This window comes from Styela clava, chromosome 9 (assembly GCF_964204865.1).
Source record: "Styela clava chromosome 9, kaStyClav1.hap1.2, whole genome shotgun sequence".
In the NCBI taxonomy this organism is placed as follows: Eukaryota; Metazoa; Chordata; class Ascidiacea; order Stolidobranchia; family Styelidae; genus Styela; species Styela clava.
The window spans coordinates 9,731,563-9,744,601 of NC_135258.1; the positions used below are offsets into that span (position 1 = coordinate 9,731,563).

The following is a 13,039-nucleotide window of genomic DNA, read 5'->3' on the forward strand; positions in this document are numbered from 1 at the left end:
TGCTGAACTGGCTAACTAATCCCATACCTGACCTGGACTGGTAATCGGACGAGAGGCCGTGGTTCGCCATATGATTAAGCCGTCTTATAGGCTTTTCTCTTCCTCGGGATAAACATGTAAATCCTATCCTCCTACCTAACGTACTTCTAGTGGGCGTAGCATAACAGTTTTTTGACCTAACCACAACCTGACTACGCCATCCAAAAATTACGTCACAATCACGTCACAGAGCTTGCCAAATACACATACGATCGCCCGTAATGGCATCGACGCCGATGATAAAGAACTGACTAACGTCCGCGATCTCTCTCCTATCGGGATCGTTGCGACGAGAGAAATAGCTGTTCGATTTCGGGTTCTCGTCTGCGCGTCTTGGGTGACAGTTTGTATAGTTTGAAGGGCTCCATTACGTCACTGTGACGTCGTAGTGACGTAATTTTTGGATGGCGTAGTCAGGTGGGGGTAAGGATTGATACGTGAAAAAATTGTTATGCTACGCCCTCTAGAAGTACGTTAGGTACGTGAGACCTCTATTACTTTACGGGGGTCTCATGTCAGCATGTAGTTTCGTACCTAACATACTTCTAGAGGGCGTAGCATAACAATTTTTTCATGTGTCAATCCTAACCCCCATCTGACTGAGCCATTCAAAAATTACAGTATGTCACTACAACGCCACAGTGACGTAATAGAGCCCTTCAAACAGGTCTGGTCAGCTGGTACGGTATAGTTTAGTACCACATGTACTTCTACTGTTCTTGTTGGGAGGCGCAGTTCTTACCACTTCATGGCAGCTCCTGCCACGATCGAACCGCGGCAGCTCTTGCCATGGTTTTATAGCGCTATTCAGTAATCAGTATTAACGGTATATTCACAAATTAACGTTTCGGATTTTAATTGATCATACGGAATTATATCTACTCAAACCCTAACACCAAATCCATCAAAACTGTATCCATAAGAAAAACGTTCCAACTTACCCAATATTTGTCACCATAAGGGACAGCCCTGTCTTTACGGCCCACCTGCCGTGGTTACGGCAGCAAATTTTTACCTGCCATTGGTTTTCAATCTGCTGCCGCGGTAACGGCAGCTCATCAATGGTTTGTGGCAGCTGAAAAGTCAGTCGCCATAGGTTTGGCCTTACTGCCTTAGCGGCCATGGTATGGAAATACCGCCATGGTTTTGCGGCAGCTGCAGACGCCACAGAATACTTAAAACTGCACTTGGAAGAGAGGGAAACATTTTTCTTCGCGCTCTATTCAGTAAGTAGTCAGACCGCCGGTACGGTACTGCATTACTAGAATTACTCAATTACTGAATTAGGTATAGCAGTATTGTTTGTAATTGTATTTCATATTGCAGACCTTCTATGTTAATTCTGTGATCTGGTTATTGAACTGTTTTTTGATATTTTGTTAAAGTCATATATTTTTCTACTGCAGTTATCGGGTTATAGACATACATTGAAACTGACTTGGGCCAGTAGGCTATTTGTAATTTCAAATCAGGATTTTGATCTGCTCAAGCATGAAAATGCGTGGTGCGTTGTTAACTGCTGGGAGCTTTGCGCTCACTGGAGCGGTCGTTGCAAATGCATGGATACAAAAGAAACAATTCTTTCCAACTGTTGTATATTTAACAAAGTCTAGCCCTTGCATGGCGGTGAGTAAATCTAAATAACGAAAATATATGTTATGTTAACTTATATGCACTTTTTCAATGTTTGAATTTTTTTATCCAGGTTCTTTATATCCAGGCATTTGTGTTTGTTTTACTTTTGGGAAAACTAATGCGAAAAGTATTTTTTGGACAACTTCGTCCTGCAGAAACAGAGGTAGGTTAAGTAAATATACTCAACTCGTATAGCCTGCGAGTCAATTCATCTGTAATTGTTCATAAAACAAGGCAATATTTTGATAAGTTGTTATTAAAAATATGTCACTTTCATAAACATAACTATGATGATTAGTTTTGCATGTTGTTCATGGCTAATGGGGTGGATCGAAACAAAATTGTATCGATCGTCTTCATTATTGATGAAGTGTCTGTCGATTCAGTGTTCTCACATTAGACAAAAATATCTATCAATTCACATACATTTTCTCTACAGATTTCAAACTGAATGGAATATTCAAAAATATTTTAATTAGCTATATCTTCTTAACCAAGTTACATTTTGAATAATTTTCAAAAAATGTGCAGTGCTTAATTTTAGGATGGCGTAGTCAGATGGGGGTTGGGAATAAAATATGCAAAAATGCTCATGTCACACCCGCTAGAACAGTGGTTCTTAAACTTTTCTGAGCGCGACCCAAATATGAGATTTATGAATACTCGCGAGTCGCGACTCAATTCTTAACATAGCAAAATGTATTAAAGTTTTAGTACTCTCTGACTCAAATACAGATAACAATTCATTAGCAACAGTCTATTGCCACATTCCTTTATTATATCTTTTATACACGGCTGTATTTTACTGAGCGCAATGCGCAAGTCAGCACTAGAATTGAGGCGATTGCGAGTCTTAGATTTAATAACCGTCAGTGCTGAAAATCCTTGCTCGCATACATATGTGGTCGCGAAAGGTAGCAGAAAGTCATTGCTCTCTTGCAAGTTTTCACTAATCACATGTGCACACAGTGCTTCGTTTGCAGTCGATGGGGTTTCGAGCTGAAGCCACATTCTCTCTAGATCTTCAGCTGATGTTGGCAGGCGAGCCTTTTTTTGGCGCTGTTATTCTGCTTGAAAAAGATGACATTTTGCGCGGTCAACACAAGAACGAGCGACTTGTGCATGGTTACTGACACCATGAAACAAGACATGTGACTGGTAATCAATTGTGATGCAAGACAGTTTCTTTCTGTAAATGATATTTGAGATATTTCTTTTTTTTTATGCCAAAGTTAAGATAAATTGAGACATTGGACCAGATCAATTATTCGGCAACATCCTCTTGGATCGCCCTTGCATTCACGACCTTGGTGCGACCCATTTTTAGACCTTCTGCGACCTGTGTTCAGGTCATGACCCATACTTTAAGAACCACTGAACTAGAAGTATTTATGCTACTATACTAGATTGATAATTTAGTATAATTTTTATTATCATTCAAAATGAATAACTATGTTGCAGAGTTTTTCAAGTTTTTTTTCATACCAGACTGTATGTTTTATTTTCTCAGCATCTCATTGAGAGATCTTGGTACGCTGTAACAGACACATGTCTTGCGTTTACAATGTTTCGTGATGACTTCAGTCCAAGATTTGTTGCTTCATTCACTTTCTTACTTTTTTTAAAATGTTTTCATTGGTTAGCAGAAGATCGTGTCGATTATGTAAGTAGATAGAAAACTATTGTTTATTCCAAAATAAATTGCATTAGCAGAGTATTGAGTATTTGTACTCAAATAAACAAATAAAATTAAAACTTTGATATAGTCAAAAAAGATATATTATAAGAAATCAATTTTTATTTGGTCACTATTTTTCTTGGTGTATTCTTTGACAAAGTTTGTTTTGGGCTAAGCCATCATGGTTCCCGCTCAACCAAACTCCTTTAATAAGGTATTGAAAATTATTTTTGAGTAATTTATTTAAATAAATATTGAATTATGCATGCAACAGTAATACAGAAGTTTATTTATTTTAATACTGGTAATAATGTAATGCCTTTGTTTGGTTTACAGATGGAAAGAAGTCCTATCATAACACTCCTTTTTAAATTCAGAGTATTGTGTAAGTATAGCTCGTTTGTGCATATTTTTGTTCTATTTTGTGTCTATTTTAGTGTTAAAAAGGAAGTAGGAAAGGCTGTTAACATTGCCATATGGTACAGTCTCTCATGCAACATGCGGTTCAAATCTGAATTATGTGTAAAATAACAATGACTCTATTTCAATAACATTAAAATGCATAATATTTTTTTCTCTTACAGCTCTACTATCTTTGCTTTCAATACTCGATGCATATTTTGTCAATTCATCTTATGAAACCACATTAAGCAAAGGTGCTTCAGTTCAATTAGTTTTTGGCTTCGAGGTACGTGAAGTTGTGTAATAATCAAGATTTTTCATTTCCTTTTTTTATTACGATAGTGAATATCAAAATATTATAAAATAGAAATCAGGCATAGGAGTCTTTAAGCATAGGCATCTCCAGTCATCTATTAGAAAAGTGTGTTATGATTTTTACCAGCAGTTATTAGGTCAGAATTTCAATGTTTGAATAAAATGAAAATTTTCAGCAACTATCTTGAGAAACTCAATAGGCCTATTGAAATCTTGATTTTGAAATATTTCTTTTGTATTCATTCATCAACCATCGCTTTATTGAACAAAAAATGATTTTCTTTTTCAGTACGCCATTCTTTTAACGGTTTTACTCACAATAACTTTGAAATATATTCTTCATTCGATTGACTTGCAAAGTGAGAATCCCTGGGAAAATAAAGCCGTATATATGCTTTATGTTGAACTAGTAACAGGTAATATTTTTTGTAATTATGACAGTGTTTGCTGAGATCATCAATGTGTAAACAATATATATTTATCTCATGTCACAGGTGTTAATATTTGAAGATTCATTGATTTTCCTATGATTGCAATAGCAGTATCATCCATGATTCTTAATTTTAGAGCTGTATTTTTATTTCATTTACACCGTTTGAATAGTCATCTTTAATATGTATTATAATAATACTAATTAATTGAACAATATTAGTAAAACAGCACAAAAATACTTAGAAATATTTCTGTTTTTCCCCAACAAGAACGTTAAAATTCCTTTCTCAGGAGCTTTCTTTTTCAAAATAATTGAAAAAGGAAAATTGTGCAGCTTATCTCACTCTCTTATACCTCAAACAATTCCTGTTGATTTTTTAAATCTTTTTATTTTCATAAAATAAGTTTCAACACATAACTTGTTTTCAAGGTTTTCTTCGTGTCATATTGTACACATGCTTTACTGCAATCATGATCAAGATTCACACTTTCCCGTTGTTTGCAATACGACCCATGTATCTCACTATGAGGCAATTTAAGAAGGCGGTTTCGGATATCGTCTTGTCAAGAAGAGCCATCAGAAATATGAACACACTGTAAGTCTTGAGTCAAGACTCTTGACTCCCTGTTTAAATTTTTCAGTCCGAGATTTCAAAAACGAATCAAATATTTGAATCCATTCAAAATTAAATTTATGCAATATTTTGAATTCGAGATTTTGTGAATAATTTAGAATGGTTAAATTTGGGCTTTGTCCTTTGCTACTATTTAATAGTGTCATCTCTTGATTATGAATATGTCTTATTTATGTAATATAGGTACCCAGATGCAACTGCGGAAGATTTAGCAGAAGGTGACAGCACCTGTATTATTTGCAGAGAAGAAATGCAACCACCACAACCTGGCGCTCAACCCGGAAATCGGCGAAATACAGCAGGTTGTAGCTGACTACACCCTCACTAACTATAACTCAACTATTTTGTTCATATTCGAATACTTTGATATCCTAGAACATTGGTTCTTTAACTTTCATAAACCATCGCCTTCTTCCAAAGGCTGTCAACACGTGTGGCCCACCGCTTTTCAAAGATACCTAGTTTTGCTTTTAGTGTGTTTTCGTCAATTATTTTATACACCATGTTTAATAATAAAAAAGCCAACAAATGAAAGTAAAAGAATACATTTTTTGCATTGCCATATTCCATGCATTTTATATCATGGCATGCCTTGCTCCAAATTTTTTTTGCATCATATTTAGGAGAGAATACTTTGAAGTGTAGTATACATTTTCTATAACCTTAAGCTTTGCTTTTAGGCATCAACAAAAAACTACCATGCAGTCACATCTTCCACGCTGCTTGCCTACGATCTTGGTTTCAAAGACAACAAACATGCCCAACTTGCCGTCTTGATGTTTTAGTATCAGTGCCCACAACCACACCAGTAAGTAACAAGTTTTTTTTTTTTTTTTCATTTCATCGTATTCTGAATTAGATAAAAATAGACAAAGTGGAAAGATAAATTGGGTCGAATTCATTAGGAATGATTTGTCTGTGTAAGTGTTGTGAAAGAAAATATCTAATAACAAGTCTATTTTTTTTCATCCATTTCCTATACAATGGATCATAATTCGTTAAGAAAGCAAAAATGTTGCTACGCCAAGTAATACAAGATTCTGACAAGATTTTTGAAGTAAGAGAGACTCATCTCTATAGTGACCACTAAAATGCCAAGAGCTACTGAAAACATAAGATGTCGATACATTCAGTGAATGCCAATTGGCGCTAGACTCAAAATCAAGATCATTGTGAACACAGCTACGAGCTGGTGAATTTCACAATGTGGCAATGAACAATGGATGACTATATTATGGGGGAAACAATATTTCATGAAAAAATTACTAATGTATTGTTACATTGTAATCACATCACCTAATCCAAATTATTGAAATAATATGAGTTGAGAATGTAAAAAAATCAGCCATTGTTATAAGATAGTGGGATTGTTTGTCGTACTTTTGTTCGTTATAAAAAAACTGTAGGGATATTCACAGAGTTGAATTAGGGAACTGATACCAATATAAACAAATCTACATTGTCATGAAGCACTATCCTGTAATGTAACATTTTACTCAAGATTGCAACATATGTTATGAGTACGTAGATATTCAATAAGCCTACCATTGCACTATGATGCGACTGTGATTCCGAACCATTTGAAGAAGGTCCTTGTCTATTTCACTGACAGACGTTCATCACACTTTAAGAAAACATTTCTGTAATAACATTGATAGCATGTTTAACTATTTCATATTCTGTTATGAAAATGAATGTTCCCTTTGTACTAATCCTCGCCTATTGAAAGTTTCGACTCCTAAACTCTTATTTGTACTTGGTATTCATATGTTAAAAAAAACAGGTAGATACAGACGCTCCGGAGAGTAAACTTATGGAAGTAAAGTTCTATTAAAACCTCAACAACTCAAATATGCAAGCCTATGAATGACTGAAACAACTTATGAATATTGTTTTTTTCTTGCACTTAACTTTAATTGCTATTTATACATTTATAGGCACCACCACAGGCTGCTCCTCCACCCCAACCTGGTCATCCTAATGTTCCACCAGGAATGGTTCCACCTGTACCTGGTCAAAATCCCTGTGAGTTTCTTTTTTGCAAGTACTCAATAGTACCCAAAATTTGTTATTTTCCTCTGAGCGATGCCATTGTGTATCTTCGTAACAATGTCCAATCACCGATAGCATTACGGTGACGCAACAATTGAATTTTTAGGAGCTGCTCAGACAATTTTTTCACTTCTAAATTAGTCCTGAAAAAGTCTAATCTAAAATTAGCTGCCGGTACTTTCTTATGGTAACAGCTTGAATAGTTTGAAGCAATATTGTCAAAACATATAGGCATTTATATGTTTCAACTCGCTAAAACATTCTCAAAATAAGAATATAAAATTTTACAATGGTGAGTGAAGTACAGGAAAAATATCAATGGGGTCAAGGCTCGAAAACATAATTATTGCTGTTTTCTCGATGCTGGTCATATGTTTTTCAAGAAGAATTACTTCATCTTTATATGCAACTTTGATGAAAAACCCGGATAAAGAAAGGTCACATTAAGTATTTCTGTCATGAGTTGCATGAGGCAACCGCAACGAACTAATTTGAAATAAAAATCCAGCCATTGTCTTATTAAAATATGATCAACCCCGATCTTACTCTAATCTGGGATGTTTTCATTTTTCAGTCATGTTTCCACCCATGTTCCCACCACCAGGAATGTTTCACCATCCACCCCATCAACAACAACCTGTTCCCCCACCTGCTGCTGGTAATGCTCAGCAAGCACCTGGTTCTCCTTCAAGTACGTATAATATATGCTGTAATCAATGGTGGCAAGTTCTTTGAGATGACTGCATTTGTATACGCAATGATGACTTCATTTGTATACGACATAACATGCCGAAAAATTTATTTATATGAAAAATGATTTACAAGAAACTTCATGAGCATATTGGTTACGGATGCTTCTCTGGGCAGTGAGCAGCGACTTGTTTATTTATTTATTTATTTCGACCACCAAATGAGAAATTACAGTCAACATTGACGTAACATGATTAGAATATTCATCTATTTACATCAATTTTACCTCAAACCAATGTATATCATATGTTACGTTCCGATCTCCAGGCACTCAACCTTCCACAAGTTCATCAGTTCCACCACACCCCGCAACTAACATTCCTTCGCCGTTCATGTTTATGCCTCCACTACCTACGATGATGATGCCACCACCACCTATGCCTCCAGGAAACTATAGTGGGATGTCAGATGATCAGTTAAGGGCAATGGAGGGAATGGAAAGACGAGCTGTGGAAAATAGACTGGAATGCTTGAGAAATATTAATTCCTTGCTTGATGCAGCAATGCTCCAAATCACACAGTATGTCACTGTGGTGAGAGGACAAGGACAACAAGGGTATGCTTTTGAATTTTGGGACTTTATCAAGTAGGGTTATTCACATAGGTATCTATTTCATTTGGTATAATAACCAGGTCTCAGCATTTCAAAAACTTTTTTTGTTCATCTTCTATTCTTATCCTATTTTATGAGGGCTCGGACCTTACCCGAAGCGAACTTAATAATAAACAAAAGCATACAGCCCGTATAGACTTTTTATCAAGCAGTATACCATTCCAAAATAAATATGCATGGACCAATTCAACCAGTGAAAGTTCTAATGAAAAATCACTTTTCATTCAAGTATTAGCAGTACACAACAGCTGTCTAAATTTGTAAAATTCAAATAAAAAAATCTCAATTATCAAATCCAGAAAGCTGGAAATGAGTATATGTGGATGTATGATTATCCACTGGATATGTATAGTTAGTTCTTATTCTGTCATCTTTGCATTTATTTCATAGAAATACGCTCAAAGTTGATAAGAGAATATATATATATTGATATTTTAGGTTCCAAATACCGCCGTTCGATCCTAGTCAGCTACCGAAGCAAACCACCCCTGAGGCCATACCCCCAGAAGAAGTGGGATCCTCATCGCAATCTTTCTCAGCAAATATTACTTCAACTACTCAGCCACAAGCACAACCCACAGAGGAATCGGATAATATTCCTGGCACGAGTGGAATTTCAGAGATAATAAGTCAGCAGACAGATATAAAAGAACCATTACAAGTGGCCCACACAGCTAGTAAGTTCATACATATAATTGGGATATTTAAATAATTTGATCTATTCAATATTAATGGTATTTAAAAATAATTCTTAGGAATTCTGGGAATCAGTTAATTAAATTAAACTATATTTCACAAAACTTGAACCTACGTTGGAGATCATTTAGATTCTAGAATATTGATTAAAAAATGGAGTCTGAAACAGCACTTCAGACAGGAATATAACTACTATTCTTTCATGCTATCATTCTAAATGTAATCTAATTCACCGATTATTTGATCGACTCATATGTTGTTATTACCATTTGGTCATCATGCATCTGTTTTTGGGGACCGTACATTTTAACCCATGCGTATATCCACGGGTTCAATCTATATGCGGGTGCTAAAACCCATGGGTTAGGGTTAGTATGGGTTTAACTATCCGTGAAACAAAAAAAATTCCATAGGTGCAATAGCATACAGGTGCAATTGTCATGGGTTCAAATGTAATGGAACCATCTGTTTTCAATACAAAATATCAGATTTTAGATTATGCCTGCCATTGCCCATTACCTTTAAGCAACCAGTTCAATCTGTCTAGTTTTTAAGTCCCCAGCGAGTTATAGGTTATCTTAAATCAGGGTCGGCCAACCTTTTTGGTCGAAGGGCCACATGTAGTTCAGTAATAATTGCACGGGCCACTTAACATGGTAGTTATGTTCTAGTTTTGCTACACTGACTACAGGTTAATGAACAAACAAACAATACCCTCACACCAAAGTTTCACAAATATTAGAATAATGAAACTGTCGTTTCTCAACCATTGATGGGGCACCATCAGTGGTTATTCCCGAAAGTTTCGCCAAAAACAAGCCAAGACGCTTGAAAATTTTTATCACAGCTTCCAGCAAATCAATGCCTCCAGTTGTACCCTTAATAGGGACAATGGCTGCGAGCTTTTTGGTAATTTCAAATCATCATTAACTCCCCGCAAGAAGATCGCCAAGTTGCCAACTGAGCAGTAAACTTGATGTCAGTGCTTTCGCCAAGTGCCAAGGAATACGATGAAAATTTTCCCGCTTTTGCAATTAAAGTTTCCGCTATAGATTTCCCAGGCTCTTCAACACGACGGGTTATGTTCCGTCTCGACAGGCTATTTTTACCTCTTTTATTTCTGGACGTGAAACATTGGCAACCCGAACAATACATATACATTCCTTCGATTGTTTTGCGATAACATCATATAGAGTAGTAAAAGACCAAGTGTGTAAGCGGCTATGGCACCTTTATTTATCGATATATCCTCCCAGTTGGTTTCGATTCAAAATGGCACTCATGGCTTGTTGAAAGGGCTAGCAGAGCGCATTCAGGATAATAAACAAATCGTTTGTATCACATCTTTACTCAATTTTTTTATTCAATTCTGAAAAATACAGCGCGGGCCACTCTAAATGCTTCCGCGGGCCACGGGTTGGACGACCATATCTTAAATTATTTCTTTACATTAACAGCAGAGTCTGGCGAGAATGAAGTTGTTGAACCAGAAGATGCGAACGAACTTCGCAGGCGACGATTGGCAAAACTAGATTCCGCGAAAAACTTGCAAGAAATGAACAATGATACCCCTGGAACTTCCTCATAACGAATGAAGCATTCGACTTATCCTGAACGCACAACAAATATCTAATTCCCCCTGCCATTTTGTACATAATGAATTATATAGTATAATTATTATTTGACAAGATATGTAGGAGTCTAGCAAGGTGAGATGTGGTTTTAAAGACACTTGAATTACCCACAATAGAGTTGGCGGTGAATGAAAATCAGTACTGGCCATTTTACGAAATATGCTTGGAAAGGACGTTTGAAATGTTTAAAGGGAGCTGATATTACTAATTATACTTCTAAAAGCTTTTCTGGTTTATCCTGTGAGAGACAATCACTTGTTGGTCTTGTATTTGCATTCACAGGATCCTTGCAAAACATGTAGGGAATTTGAAGCAAAAAAAAATTTGTTCAGTACTGGTTGAAATTTGTAAGCATGAAATGAATAGCATGCGTCTCGGCAAAAAAATTCTCTTTTGACAAAACTTCAATTCTTATGGAAACAGGGAAAATCGAAGTGGTCTTAAAAGTGTAGCGCAAAATTCTGCTTGTAGCACCTTTGCAATATTCTATTATTATAAATTCTTTGTAAGTTGGTGAATGGTGAAGGGCCTATTTTATCATAAGTTTTGTCTTAGTTATATTTTTTGTTTTAGTCTTTTTGTGCAAAAGAAACTATGTGATTTTGATGTGGTATATAATGGAAGAAATACAATTATACATCGGAAGAATGAAAGCTCTGGGTTTACTTCATTGTGTTGTTTAAATAATATGTCATCAGACCTAAGGTTTTAGTAAATAGTGAGGTGAACCGTGAATGGATGCATGGTAGCGAGTCTACATGTAAAACTGGAGCTCGCATATCAGTCACTTTGAACGCTTCTTGGCCCATTGTGAAAAACCCTTGATTAGGGATGGGCAATATAGTAGTTAAATCGAATCCAGAATACCGAATCCTATTCTATTTTCATACTTATTCAAATAGTGGGAAATTCCACAATTGTAAATGTATTACTATGAATTTATTTTTTATTTGGAAATGTCCTGAACATTTGTTTTCATTTGATATTAAACAGGCATTTCCCAGGACAATACAATTTAGGAATATTACAATATTTTTTGCCTTCAATTGTTCCAAATGTATGTAATCCCTAAATACTGAAATGCTAAATTAAGACACGCTTTACACACTTAATAGTAAGCGGTTAAATACAAAAATAGATATGAAACGGCGTTAAATCATTTTCAATGTTAGTCTGCCGAGTTTACTAAAACATACCCGCTGAGAATTAATTAGAAGAAGGACCAGCGTGTGGCCACTGCAACCTATGCCGCTGTTGTGAAATATTCAATTTGACCACTATATTATATTAAAATCATTTTTTTATTCTGTGCTAGCAAGACTCGTAAAACCAAGTTCCCGTAAACGCGATTTCGTACTTAGTTATTACGTAATAACATCTAAAGACTAATTCCTTTTCTATGATTATCATTACATATCATTACCGGTATCTACCCAGACTTGGCCCTACTTAAACTCAATAAGTCACTATCTTCGCCAGATGCGGCAACTTTTTCTTTAAATTTATCGGCGACTAAAATACTACAGACACTCGATCAAACGTGCGTCTATCTTGAACGATAGGAAATATGTACCGGTAATCATTTGAGAGTGATATTCAAATGTGACAGATTTTCGCGTATTGCGATATAACTTTGTATTTCGGAAAATGGTGTACTTAGTTATTGCGTACCTAGTTATTAGGTGATAACATCTAAAGACGAATTCATTTTCTATGATTATCGTTACAGAATATTATCTACGCCAGATGCGGCAACTTTTTTTTTAATTTATCAGCGACTAAAATACTACAGACAATCGATCAAACGTGCGTCTATCTTGAACGATAGGAAAGGACCGGAAGAAATGTAATGTTTTGAGAGTGGAATTTAAATGTGACAGATTTTCGCGTATTGCGATATTACTTTGTATTTCGGAAATGGTGTAAATAAACGAGAGAGATTTCCACGCGAGAAAAAACGCTCGTCTTTAATTGATAAATTAGAAACCCGAAATACAAGAATTGACGCTTGCCGCCGGAAAGGCGGAAACCGAATCCTGATATCGGATCCCGTTGGATTCGAATCCTCCGGATTCGGTATTCTATATTGCCCATCCCTACCCTTGATCATAATGGGAGAACAGTAAGTTGGATTGATCAAGCCCTACGTACCTGTCAG

General features: G+C 35.9%; 1 protein-coding gene across 1 annotated transcript; it reads left to right on the forward strand.

Annotated features, from left to right (window-relative positions):
• The first annotated feature begins 1,425 nt into the window (after window positions 1–1,425).
• On the forward strand, window positions 1,426–11,534 carry LOC120339741 (E3 ubiquitin-protein ligase synoviolin B-like). The gene is made up of 14 exons (XM_039407931.2): window positions 1,426–1,665; window positions 1,745–1,837; window positions 3,185–3,337; window positions 3,689–3,737; window positions 3,937–4,040; window positions 4,359–4,485; window positions 4,932–5,097; window positions 5,320–5,438; window positions 5,817–5,944; window positions 7,074–7,161; window positions 7,763–7,879; window positions 8,206–8,494; window positions 8,990–9,228; window positions 10,705–11,534. The coding sequence occupies exons 1-14, from the start codon at window positions 1,531–1,533 to the stop codon at window positions 10,833–10,835; spliced, it is 1,938 nt and encodes a 645-aa protein (XP_039263865.2). The 5' UTR covers window positions 1,426–1,530; the 3' UTR covers window positions 10,836–11,534.
• The last annotated feature ends 1,505 nt before the right edge of the window (window positions 11,535–13,039 follow it).

What these genes read in the sequence shown, in the direction of transcription:
- LOC120339741 (XM_039407931.2), top strand. Translation starts at nt 1,531, where the DNA reads ATGAAAATGCGTGGTGCGTTGTTAACTGCTGGGAGCTTTGCGCTCACT. An exon ending in CAGTGCCCACAACCACACCA is followed by an intron (nt 5,945 to 7,073) that starts GTAAGTAACAAG and finishes ATACATTTATAG; the next exon opens with GCACCACCACAGGCTGCTCC. An exon ending in AGAGGACAAGGACAACAAGG is followed by an intron (nt 8,495 to 8,989) that starts GTATGCTTTTGA and finishes TTGATATTTTAG; the next exon opens with GTTCCAAATACCGCCGTTCG.